The sequence below is a fragment of the Arachis hypogaea genome, chromosome 12 (genome assembly GCF_003086295.3).
Source record: "Arachis hypogaea cultivar Tifrunner chromosome 12, arahy.Tifrunner.gnm2.J5K5, whole genome shotgun sequence".
Lineage (NCBI taxonomy): Eukaryota > Viridiplantae > Streptophyta > Magnoliopsida > Fabales > Fabaceae > Arachis > Arachis hypogaea.
In genome coordinates, this window is record NC_092047.1 from 71,770,571 (window position 1) to 71,783,542 (window position 12,972).

The 12,972-nt window shown below is 41.3% G+C and overlaps 1 protein-coding gene across 1 annotated transcript; it reads right to left on the reverse strand.

Moving 5' to 3' along the window:
* Positions 1–8,445: 8,445 nt before the first annotated feature.
* On the reverse strand, positions 8,446–9,171 carry LOC140176755 (protein FAR-RED ELONGATED HYPOCOTYL 3-like). The gene has a single exon (XM_072208301.1). The coding sequence runs from the start codon at positions 9,169–9,171 to the stop codon at positions 8,446–8,448; it is 726 nt and encodes a 241-aa protein (XP_072064402.1).
* Positions 9,172–12,972: the final 3,801 nt, after the last annotated feature.

Here is a 12,972-nt window from a genome sequence, read left to right on the forward strand (position 1 = left end):
ATACAGAAAATGCTACAGAACCCGTCAACCTCGAAAGAGGAAAAAGTCCTGGCCATAACAAGTCAGGACCAAGGATGGATGATCCCCATAATCAACTACCTCAAAGCAGGAACACTCCCCACAGAAGAAAAGGAGGCAAAGAGGTTAAAAAGGGAGGCACAGTACTACACCATCATAAACAACATCCTATACAAAAGAGGGATCTCAATACCATTACTAAAATGCGTGCCGACCTCTAACACAAGGGAAGTGCTAGAAGAAGTACATGGCGGCATTTGTGGCAATCATCTCGGAGCACGGGCTCTCGCCAAAAAAGTACTCCGGGCGGGGTTTTATTGGCCAACTCTACAGAAAGAAGCTACAGAATTTGTAAAGACATGTCCACCATGTCAGAAACATGCCAACTTTTACATTGCCCCGCCAGAAGAGCTCATCAGCGTGACTTCGCCTTGGCCGTTTGCAAAATGGGGACTTGATCTTCTCGGACCCTTTCCCCAAGGATCAGGACATGTAAAATTCCTCATAGTCGGAGTAGACTATTTTACAAAATGGATTGAGGCAGAGTCCCTAGCCAACGCCACCGCTCAAAGAAGCCGGAAATTCCTATACAGGAACATTGTCACAAGGTTCGGGGTTCCATATTCAATAACCACAGACAATGGCACTCAATTCACAGATGCAGGCTTCAGAAAATTAGTAGCCGACTTGAATATAAAGCACCAGTACACCTCCGTTGAACACCCACAAGCCAATGGATAGGCCGAAGCTGCCAACAAAGTCATATTGGCCGGGTTAAAACGGAGATTACAAGATGCAAAGGGAGCTTGGGCAGAGGAGCTTCCACAGGTCCTATGGGCATATCGAACGATGCCACATTCCACCATGAAGGAATCCCCCTTCCGGTTAGCATATGGAATAGAAGCAATGATCCCAGTAGAGATCGAGAAAGGATCGCCTAGAGTGGTTCATTACAATGAGGGAGCAAACTCCCAACTTCAGAGGGAAGAGCTTGACCTACTACCTGAAATCCAAGAAAGAGCTCGGATCAGGGAAGAAGCACTAAAGCGTCGAATGGCTTCCAGATATAATCAAAGGGTAGTGCCGAGAAGTTTCACGGAGAATGACCTCATCCTAATCCGAAATGATATCGGAACAACTCGACCAGGGGAAGGAAAGCTGGCAGCAAACTGGAAAGGACCCTACCGAGTCGTAGAAGTACTTGGGAAGGGCTACTACAAACTGTCTGAACTCGATGGACGAGAGCTTCCCAGATCATGGCACGCCTGCAACCTAAGAAGGTACTATAGTTAAAAAAGGTAAAAGATCTCATTATCGGATGCACTCTTTTTCCTGAAAAGGTTTTTTTTTAACGAGGCACCAAGTTGAGACTCAGACACTATCCGACATAAATGGATGAAAAATTTCCACATGTATATATTTGCACTTTCCTTTGAATAAAGTATATTTTCTAGATATTCTACAAGATCTCAAGACGCATTAATCTGAAGCATTCATCGTCCGATTATAAAGCAACAGATTGGCGGAAAGTGAAAAATAATTTCACTGCACGATCATGATAAAGATAAAGCGTCCGATAAAGGTGAAAACGCGATTCACCCAAAAGACGATCTAGAGATGACAACCACTTTCTACAAATCGGCAAAGATGAACATAGAATAATATAAGAAGTTATTGAAAGTGATCTAAAAAAGAACCTGACGAGGTCTTACGGATTGCTAAAATAATAACTTAAAGACTGGCCGACGTTAAGAAGTCGGACCAAGTCAACCCAAGTTATAAGTAAACCCTGGAAAGAGGTCTGGCCAACCCTATTAAAGAGGATTACTTTAACTTAGAAGGGCCTGACATGACAAAGTCAGCTCAAAATGAAAAAGTTATAAAAGTAGTTCCTGAAAGAGACTTGACAAAGGTCCAAAAAAGAGGACTACAAAAATAACTTAGAAAGAGGATGACGCAAAGAAGTCGACCTCCTACAAACAAGTTATAAAAGTAATCCCTGAAAGAGACCTGACAAAGGTCCAAAAAAGAGGATTACAAAATAACTTAGAAGAGATCGACCTAACGAAGTTGATCTCTTACAAAAGAAAGTTACAAAAGTAGTCCCTGAAAGAGACCTGACAAAGGTCCAAAAAAGAGGATTACTAGGAATAACTTAAAAATGAAAGCTATAGCTTGGACCGACAGGAGAAGTCGGACCAACGAAAACTACAGCTTGGACCGACAAGAGAATTCAGACCAACGAAAGCTACAGCTTGGACCGACAGGAGAAGTCGGACCAACGAAAACTACAGCTTGGACCGACGAGAAAAGTCGGACCAACGAAAACTGCAGCTTGGACCGACAAGAGAAGTCGGACCAACAAAACTACTACTTGGACTGACAAGAGAAATCGAACCAAAGAAATCTAAAGAAGGACCGGCAAGAAAGTCGGACCAAAAAGAAACAAGCGCTAAAAGGGACATAGCTTTACCCAATAAGCCACCCGACAAGGCTAACGAAATTGACTAACTAAAAAGGTTTCGCCAGGAACACTAAGAGTTGTCGAACAAAAGTCGTCCTACCTCAACCAAAAAGGAGACACCATAGACAAGACGAGAGAAGGCCGAAAAGACCTCTCAAACAAATTATGCAAAAGATCGACATGATAGCATCGGTCAACTACAAATAAACTTGGAAAAGGACAACATAAGAGAAGCCGGTCATGGATTAACACTTAAAAATAGCTCAGAGATTCTGAGCAACAAGGCCCCAACATTTTCAAAGCGCATAAAGAAGTGCAAGCAAGCATGACATAAAATACCAAGCTTCAGGGTCAGACCCAAAAAAGCTTAGAAGCTACTCGATTGCGTTTGTTTTAATGGGTTGCTAAAAGTAACAAAAAAGAGTGTCATCAAAGGATACCAACCACAAAATAAAAAGTTAAAAGCCCACAAGCCAGGCCAACCACACAGATATCCAAAAACTACAGATCAGAAGACTTTTTAATAGCATCAGGAGAAGGAGGGCGAGCCTGGAGAGGAACAGCATCCACAGTACCATCGTCTCGGTTTAAGATTTGGAAGTCAGGATCAGAAATAGGAGGGCCGACCTCAGCAGGAGGAACAGTAGGAGCTGACACCTTGGCAGAAGGAACAGGGAGAGGTTCAGCATTATCATCATCCTCATCATCGGGGACAACCTTACCATCCCTGACGACATTCTCCAGGCTGAAGAGAGTGAGGTCAGCCTCGGAAGCAATAATCCGAACCTGCTCCTTCAGGTTCTCGTAAGCAGCAGTCACACTGCCAACGAGATGACCTTGGAGCTCAGAGTAATCAGCTCGGGCATTCTCCAACTCCTCCCTCAGGCGCACCACCTCCCGATAAGATGTCACATAACTGTCCTTATGTCTCATAGCCGTATCCTCGGCCAGCCTCACCGAAGCCGCCAAAGAGAGGGAACTCACCTTCTCATTCTCCAGATCCTTCTCCAACTTGGCTACCTTTACCTCAAGCTCCTCCTTAAGGCCCTTCATCCGGTCGAACTCCTGTTTAGCCTCCTCCATAAATTCCTTAGTAGCATGGAGAGGAAGATTCTGAGCAGTTCGGTACAAGGCAGCCCCCATGTACGCCATTTTAACACTGTTTCGGGTCATAAAATCCAGATGGCAAAGGATTGACACATCATCCATGGGGAGGGTAACATAGGGACCGATCTGCTGATCTACAAATTCGATTGCATTAAAATCAGGGGTGTCAAGGTTGAAGACCTCAGTTGTTTTTTGTTTCTTATTGGGAGGAGCACCAGAAGTAGTAGCTGAAGACTGTGGAGGCTCGGCCAGATGAACCCGAGGAGTCGGGATCACTTTCCTCGGCCCAGGAGAACTCGGCACGGGTGGCTTCACTTGCACTTGGGAAGATCCCTCCCCGGCCGCCTTGGCCGAGATGTTTTGAGCAACAGCAGCCTTCTTTGCCTTCTTATAGGCCTTGATGGAATCATTATTTTTTGACATCTCTGAAAGAACAGAATCAACCATAACAACAAGTTACAACATAGGAAAAGAAAAGCTCAGAAAGCAAGTTTAAAAACAAATCAGACGGTACCCAAAGCAGTTCGAACCAAAGACGGATCACTCAAGAATCTTTTTGTATCCAGATGGGGTGGTTTTCCCCACAAAAGCCCGCTCAACCTCATTAAGCATCTTCCATGTATAACGTGGCACTCTCACATTCTTTTGCCACTCTAGAGGAAAAGCAGGCTCATCATTTTCATCAAGAAAAAAAGGGCGGACCCCCTCAACAGCACGGACGCGGAAGAAATAGTTCTTAAAATCTTTAAAAGACTCATCATACATGGGAAAACTTTATGCCCCTGGGCCGACCTGAAAGAAACCCAGGAAGCTTTCTTTTTGGAGGAACCTCCAGGCTTGGCCGAGACAAAAAGATAAAGGAAAAGAGTTTCAGAAGGTGCTATGCCTAACTCTTGGCAAAGCAGTTGAAATATTTTGATAAAACCCCAGGAATTCGGATGAAGCTGGGATGGAGCAATGTTACATGACCACAACAGGTCGGTTTCAAAAGCAGTAAAAGGAAAAGTAACGTCTAACTGGCTGAAGAAGTATTCATAAACGTAAAAGAAGGGACGCTCCCCCTCGACGAAAGTAGAAAAGCAAGCCCTCTCATCGGAGTCATGAGCTACGAGTTCATAATCCCTCTCCCGGGCACTGCCACTACAAATTCTATGACGCTTCCTCAGTTCTACACAAAATTCAGCATCCACGACAGAGGCACACATTAGGACAAGGGAGTCCAGCCAATCAGACATCCCCTTAGGAACTTTGGAGGACACCTCTACAATGTTATTGCGAGAAGACATGACGCCGACTAATCCTACAAATAAGAAAAGAAGATTGAATTACTAAAAAACATCTCAGACGAGGGGCAAAATAACTTGACAAAAATGACACAGGCAAACACATAGGAAAGGAAAACCCCAAGACTCAAAACCAAAGTCCTGGGGCATCCTTTGGAGGCAGAAACAAGGCAAGGTTTCAGGAAATTCCTACAGCTTACGAAAGTCTCAAATAACCGCAAAGGAAGCAAAAACACAAAAAGCCACTATCTTTCTATAGTTTCACCAAACAAAAGGGCATAGCAAAAAAGCCGAAAGCAGGAAAATCGTCAAAGACACAACCTTTTTTTAGAAACAAAAATCATCATTTCAAATACAATCATCAAAAGCACAAGTGGAAGCGACGGCAACATGCAAAACTCTAAAGGCATCAAGCAGTAGAGAAAGTCAAAGAAATCACACAAAAAGACGAAGAAATCCCAGAATACACAACAATCAGGCACAGTAAAACAGAAAAATTCAAACTTTCTCCAAATCAGGCTTTCTCTAAATTAGACAGGAAAATGACGCAGAAGAAAGGGAAAGAGAAAACCAACCTGGAACAAAAGAGAAGCTGCAAAAACTGAAGACGGGAAAATAGAATCAACCCAGAGAATTGCCAAATGACGCTATCACGCAAGGAAAGGCAGAACGATGCGGATGAAAACAGAAAGTGAGAGAGTGAAGGAAGAAGTTACGAAGGAGAGAAACCATTTTTTGATCGAAAGATTCAAAATAAAAACCAAGGGAAACGGGCAATTAAAACCAATTAATGAAGGTATTTAAAGCTTCGCGTATTCCCAAAAGTCAAAATATTAAAGGCAAAAGCGCGCGCTTTTAGAAGAAGCAAAAGAAGAAACGTTCCACATTCAAAAAGACTCTACAAAGAAAGAAATTGACAAAATGCTTGAGTTCGGCTTCACTAAAAAGGACCGAAGCCAAGGATTCGACCTCAACAAGAAAGACCGAGCTCAAGCAGGGGCACTGTTCATACCCCGGGTCGAGCTATCCGACTCGGGATGATCGGCGACAAAGCGGCCGACCTCTTCAGGTCAGACTATCCGACCTCTTCTCAAAAAGAGCTCGGCCAAATCGACAGGAAGGCCCAAGAAGGCCCAAACAGAGGAACACGACCCAAATCCAAAGGCCGTCCAAGCCTATAGAGATAAGGGCGGTTCCCTTGAAGATAAGTTGACCACAACTCAAAGATAAAGATAAGATAATATAACTAACTTATCTTATCTAGAAAAGTCACTCTACAACCACTATAAATACACTAGAGCACCCAGGTATAACTCATACTCTGATTCTACATAAAACCTATTTAATACCCATGCTAACTTAAGTATCGGAGTCTCTTGCAAGTACCTCCCACCCTCCGGTGACCAAGGATCAGCAGTGCAGCCAGTCCAACAAGTCGGATACGACAGCTCCGGCCCCCACCCACCAGCCGGACACGTCATCTCCGACCAATACAGAAGATCTCATCTGAGATCGACCTACAGTTTCAGGTAACTCTCGGAACAGTTCTAAATTTCATTTTCATCATTGCGTAATCACCTTCATTGTTCATGCATAAACCGTGTCACCTCTCCATTGCATGGTCTCCAAAGGTGAAGTTTCTGACAGAGCCCTTTAGAGATCACTTCTCCAAGTCCATAAACAGTGGAATGTTGTTGGGCTCGATTTCCAGATGGACCCAATTTTATGTAAATGTATTATGCGGACAGTCCAATACACATTGTGTCAAACAAAAAAGAATGCCAACCCATGACGCTCCAACGAATACAAGGAACAATCCCACAAGGTCCACCGCAGCGTTATCAATTTGATATTGGATTTTGATGTACCCAAATACAAATTAATTAATCTAGTATCACATTCGAAAAAATTCACAATGACATCGAACTGAAAGAAATTGAATACAACCCAAAGGGTTCACTCCAACTCGTAACCACAACAAATAATATCAAAGGGGTCAACATATCTCATGTAGAGTTCCACATACCCCTATGGAACTCCTAACTTGTCTACCCATGAAACGGCCTCACGAGTAATGCTTGCCTGCTGATATGTTGCGTGGGCACCTGTCTTGGCCTTGCAATTGTACCAATCTTGCCTCCATGAATGAATGATTTCTACTGCAACAGAATATAGTGGATTTTATGTCAAACCAACAGAGGTAACAACATTTAGGGTATTTACAAGATGTAATTCTCTATTTTCAAAAAATGTGACTAGAAATAATTAATTTCATACATAATGCTAACTATGATATCCCACTACCCATCTCCCTACACTTGACCAAAATTATTTCAGCCAGATATAACTACACTCTATATGCAAGATAACCTTAAGTGATTTCATACTACACAACTAATTAGTCCAACATTATTGCAACCACCAATCATGTTACTCTATTTGCGGTTTATCACGATAACTGATTTTATGGTTATCTACTCATTACGTCAGCTTATAACTCAACTACCAAACGATCCACTCTTCCTGCGTCCCAATTTGTTAATTTGTCTTACATACTAGTAACTACTTCTTAGTACTATATTCAAATCTGCAATACAGAAAACAATCACCGTGTTGTGATAGACGTTATTTGCTGTGCCGTTGGGGTCCAAAAACAGGTTATCACCAACGTGTTCATCGTCCTGTAATCAGAGTACTGGTTAAAAGTTGGATCCTGCATACGGATAACAAGTTTCCAAAAACACTTCGAAGGAAATATCTTACTCGGTCAGGCATGTCTAAATCATCCCCCTCGAATGCATCGTCTCTCAAATCGTGTTGTTCATTGTTATCACCCTTGGCTGGGCAGGTTCTCTTTGTATGTCTCATACCTTTGCAGCAGGTACAACGTCGCCTTTTACCATGACCTTTTTTATTTCCAAGTTTTGAAGCTCCTTTTGACTGAGCAACAAGTAGGTCCCTGACCACAGCATTTGCTTCACCGGCATGTTCGGTGCTCGGGCTAACGCCACCGTGAAATGCCTTGTAATCTAACTCAAGGTCTTTACATAAGGACTGAATTCCATGCATAGCCTTTTGGAACAACGCCAACCTTTGTGCCCCCAGGAAAAACATCCACTGCAATGCGGAATGGAGTGCCCCATGGCGGAGGATAACACCGTGTTCGCTAACGTTGCCCCAACTTTTCGTGTACTGCTCAAGGGATTTTGCATCAGTTCTCCACCTCCTCAGAACGAGCTTATCGGGTATCTCCTTCAAGTGCTCTTCCTTCATCACAAAGAACATGTGCTTGTATGGATATCCATGCTTCTTCCAGAAGTTACATTGACAACTTACTTTGCTAGTCGACCGACCGAAGGATGCCGTTATGTGCAAATTAGGTTCCTCATATTCCTCAAGGGTGTATACCATTGTATTCAATATCCTTCTTTTGTTAATCTGGTTCAAGGCACCTACCCCTTCGATCTCCTTCTTGACATCCCCAAACACTTCTCTTGTGTATACCATAGCGGCATGCCTTTCAATACTTCTCAGGCATGTTGTCATAACCGGAACCGAGTTGATGGACTGAAACTAGAGCAGCAACTCCCTATTCTGATACTCGCGGGCAACCATCTCCAAGCTCTGAACCAGCTCGTAAATTGTGTGGGTGGACTTCAAAAACTTGTTCACGTGTGCGTTAATGCCTTCGCACCTGGATGTTGTCCGATATCCTGCGCAGAACTTGTCACGCAAATAAGCACTTGCCCACATCTCCTTCTTATCATACATCTGGCATGACCATTTCTTCTCGCGTAGGCCATACATATCGGTAGCCTGCTCCCATTCGGATTCGAAGTCCTCTGTCGCCATTTCTGCATACAGCCATCTTCTAAACAACCCACATAATTCTGCATCCTTTACATTAGACGTGACGTTTTTTTCCACATGCCATGCACACAAACGATCGGTCGCAGAGGGAAGCACTTCGGAAACTACTTTTATCATAGCCTTGTCGCCGTCAGTCACAACTACAGCCGACTTTTTACCACACATGATCTCCATCAAATTCTCTAACATCCACCGATAGGAAGAAACACTTTCATCAAGCAACAACCCAAACCCAAAGATGGTGGTCTGCTTGTGATTGTTTGATCCAGAAAAAATCACGACCGGTCTCTTGTATTTGTTTTTCTTGTATGTTGAATCAAATGCCAATACATCACCAAAGTATTGGTAATCGACTCTGCTAGATCCGTTTGCCCAAATCAGATTCGCTAGCCTGTTGTCCCAAGTCACATTATATTTTGTGATTGCCATGGGGTCTAACTTCGGTTTTTCCCTCAAGATACATGACGATCGGTTTTTCTATCTGTAAAGAAATTCACAAATATAATCGCGTTGCAAGTATAGCTTCTAAACCAATAGAAAATCCTTTCGTACAAACGTTTTGGTTGTCACAAGTAACAAACCCCTTTGAAATTAATAACCGAAGTATTTAACCTCGGGTCGTCTTCTCAAGGAATTGCAGGGAGGTGTTCTTATTATTGGTTGTGAGTCTTGTAAATTGGGTTTTTTTTTTTTTAAAATAAGGAACAAGTAATGTAAAATAACAAGTCGTTAAAATAATAACTAATAAAGCTCTTGGCAATGTATGAAAATTAGAAGTCCTATCCTAGTTATCCTTATTAATGGTGATGAGAATTATATTTTGCTCCCACTTAGTCAACCTCTAACTATGAAGGTAAGTCAAGTGGATAAATCAATTTAACACCTAAAGTCCTAGTCAACTCCTAAGGAAAGACTAGAGTTATAGGAATTTAAATCAATCAGCAAAGATAACAATTATCAATCACGATGAGTTTGACAACTCAAGAGTTACCAATTAATCAACCAAAGCCAAAAGGGAAAAATCTAAATTATTTATATAAATAAAGGAAAGCAATCATAATTCTAAAATACCTCAAATTGCATTAAATAGAAATTATAATCTAACATGAAGAGTTCATAAGCCAATTTGGCTAAAAAGAGAATCAACAAGAAAAATAGAATAAACTAGTAAGCTAGAACAAATAAAAGTAGAATAGAAGTTAAATTAAAGAAACATTGAACCAGGAACTCAGAAGAAATTGTAAGTTGAAATAATAAGAAATCCTAATTCCTTTAAGAGGAATCCTAATCCTAAATCCTAAGAGAGAGGACAGAACCTCTCTCTCTAAAAACTACATCTAAATTATGAAAAGTAAATTATGAGTGTATTCATGAATGGATGTATTCTCCTACTTTATAGCCTCTAATCTGTGTTTTCTGGGCCGAGAACTGGGTCCGAAACAGCCCAGAATTCGCTGGTTTTGAATTCAAACACGCTGGTTTTTTGCCACTGCGACGCATCCACGTAGATCACGCGTTCGCGTTACTTATCGTCAGGGAAACTATGACAAATTATATATCAAATCGAAGCCCCAGACGTTAGCTTTCCAAAGCAACTAGAAACACATCATTTTGACCTCTGTAGCTCAAGTTATGACCGTTTTAGTGCGAGAAGGTCAGGCTGACAGCTTTGCAGTTCCTTCAACTTCTTGCATTCCTTCCACTTTTGCATGCTTCCTTTCCACCCTCTAAGTCATTCCTGCCCTGTAATCTCTGAAATCACTTAACACACATATCAAGACATCGAATGGTAATAAGAGAGGATTAATATTAGCAAATATAAGTCCAAAGAAGTATGTTTTCAATCATAGCACAAAATCAGGAAGGAGAATGTAAAACCATGCAAATAGTATGAATAAGTGTATGAAAGATTGATAAAATCCACTCAATTGAGCACAAGATAAACCATAAAATAATGGTTTATCAATTCACTATTGCAGAATTTGCGTCACCGTCAGCTATTTTAATACGCCGTTTTTGTCAGCGTAGTTGTAGACATCCTTCTTCAGAAACCCCAACAACGAATAGCCACCGGCCATACTAGCCATGTACCCTACAATCTTAGCTGTTGCAATACCATGAACTTGCATCCCATCTATCTGACTCATTACTATTTCCGTTAACCCACGATGATTGGCAATCAAGTGCACCATTCCTGTCGGTGTCAACTCATGGTTGTGTTCGGTGACTAGCTTCCTCACCTTCCAGCAGTTATCATTTTTGTCTAAAAAACCAATAACATTGCCTTGCAGTTAGTTCTTGTCTTTGGTTTGTGTTCCCTCCTTCTGTCAACCCTGTCATAGTGTTTACGTTCCCTCAAGCCTTTTTTGTTACAAAAAAACCTATATCTAACCAAGTTCCCCTCACAGTCTTTCCCCGAGTCACCCTTTTGCACACCGAACCCATGCATTTTTCCAAACCTCCGATAGAACTCATATGCACTCTCAATGCTGACTCAAACCTTCTTCAAAATGTCATCCACACTCAGTCCGCCAAGGTCTTCCAAGTCACAACATTCATCGTCGGCCACGACTCCTACTTCTTCGGCACGGTTGAACTCCTCGTACGCATCACTTTGAGTCCCTCGACAATCAGCATACCCCTCGCTTAAGTTCACCTCCATCTGTACCTCAACAATATATCGACTAAATCAGGACTTGCAACACCAACAAACATCTAAGGGTCCTATCCATATACTGTTGTTTGGCATTTGCTCTCATTGCATTCAAAATTCTACCTAAATTAATAGTATAATAAAAATATTTCCCCTATACACCTGATTCAATAAAAACTCAATGAATAATGCAACTACTTCTAAACACTCTTCATCTACATTTACTTCCTTCAGCAGGGGATCATAAACAACTAGTTCCATGCCTAAACAAATTACAATGAAATGCAATGCCCAAAAATAGGCTAATAAAGAAAAATAGAGACTATTCTCTCTTCAACTCCATGTTCAAGCTTGTGGGAGACCACAATCACCAGAGTAATACCATTGACATAGTCTTCATTCTTAGTTCTTATATACCTCATCCAATTTTCCACACAATGCAAAACAAACACAAAATTGATTTCTGAGACAACAAAAGCAGCAGACCAAGGTTCGGAATTTGAGCATCGATCACAGATAGTTAATTTCTATTAACTAAACAAAAACAGCAAAAAACCATTCAGAGTTTCGGCATTCTTCACAAAAAATGCATTTCCTACGGAAAATAAACAGAACAAAACCAGAAGAACAACATTCAGAGTTCCAGCAATGATCACAAAAAAATTGATTTCTGAAACAAAACAAACAAGGAAACAACAAAACAATGAAAACTGATTTTTTCCTTTCAGACGAAGACAACACGACGCATAGAATAAATCACTGATCACCAACATCTGCCAATAATCTCAAACACAACACCTAAACCGGAACAATAATTGGCCAAATAATCAAGAACAAGACCTAAATACAAATTCAAAAAAATTACCTCACAGCAATCTAACAATTTAGAAAAAAAAAAAAACAACTATAGCCCAACAATTTAGCAAATTATCAAGTTAACAAGTCCATAGGCAGAGAATCACAACAACAACAAAAAAATTTAAAAATAACACAAGACCAACAGCACAAGAATAATTAGCAAATTAACCAGTTCACATTAATAGTTGAACTTTACCCGAAGAAACTGAGGCAAGTGGAATCATCATGCTAACATGTTTTCTACAAAGATGCTATTTGTGTAGCTACATTTTTCTGATTACTAAGATCGAATTATTCTACCTTCACATGCACTCAACTTACTAACTTTCTAAAAGCTATAAATTATAAAACCAACCAGAGATACGGTTAAAGGATTACATCGGACCCCTACAGTGCAGCCACATTAAAACATAACTATAGAATTCAAAGCTTAATATCAATATCACAGCGAAGAGAACATAGATGTTTTATACTTTAATTCTGTCTATGAAGAAAGTCCAAACCACTACCAATTCAAAATGTTACCTATTATATTAGTAATCAAAAGTTGTAGAGGTTGAAGCAGAGTATTGCTGCTGTGTGGGTGTATTGTCTGGTGGCGGATTTGGGAAACTCACGGAGGCGACAAAAGCTAGCAGTACCACATCCGGGGGTCGCTCGCGGTTTCATCCCAGCGGTCGAAGGAGACCGACGTGGCTTCCACACGAACGCAAACGCGA

Coding starts and splice junctions, on each gene's coding strand:
- LOC140176755 (XM_072208301.1), bottom strand. CDS start 9,171: ATGGCAATCACAAAATATAATGTGACTTGGGACAACAGGCTAGCGAAT.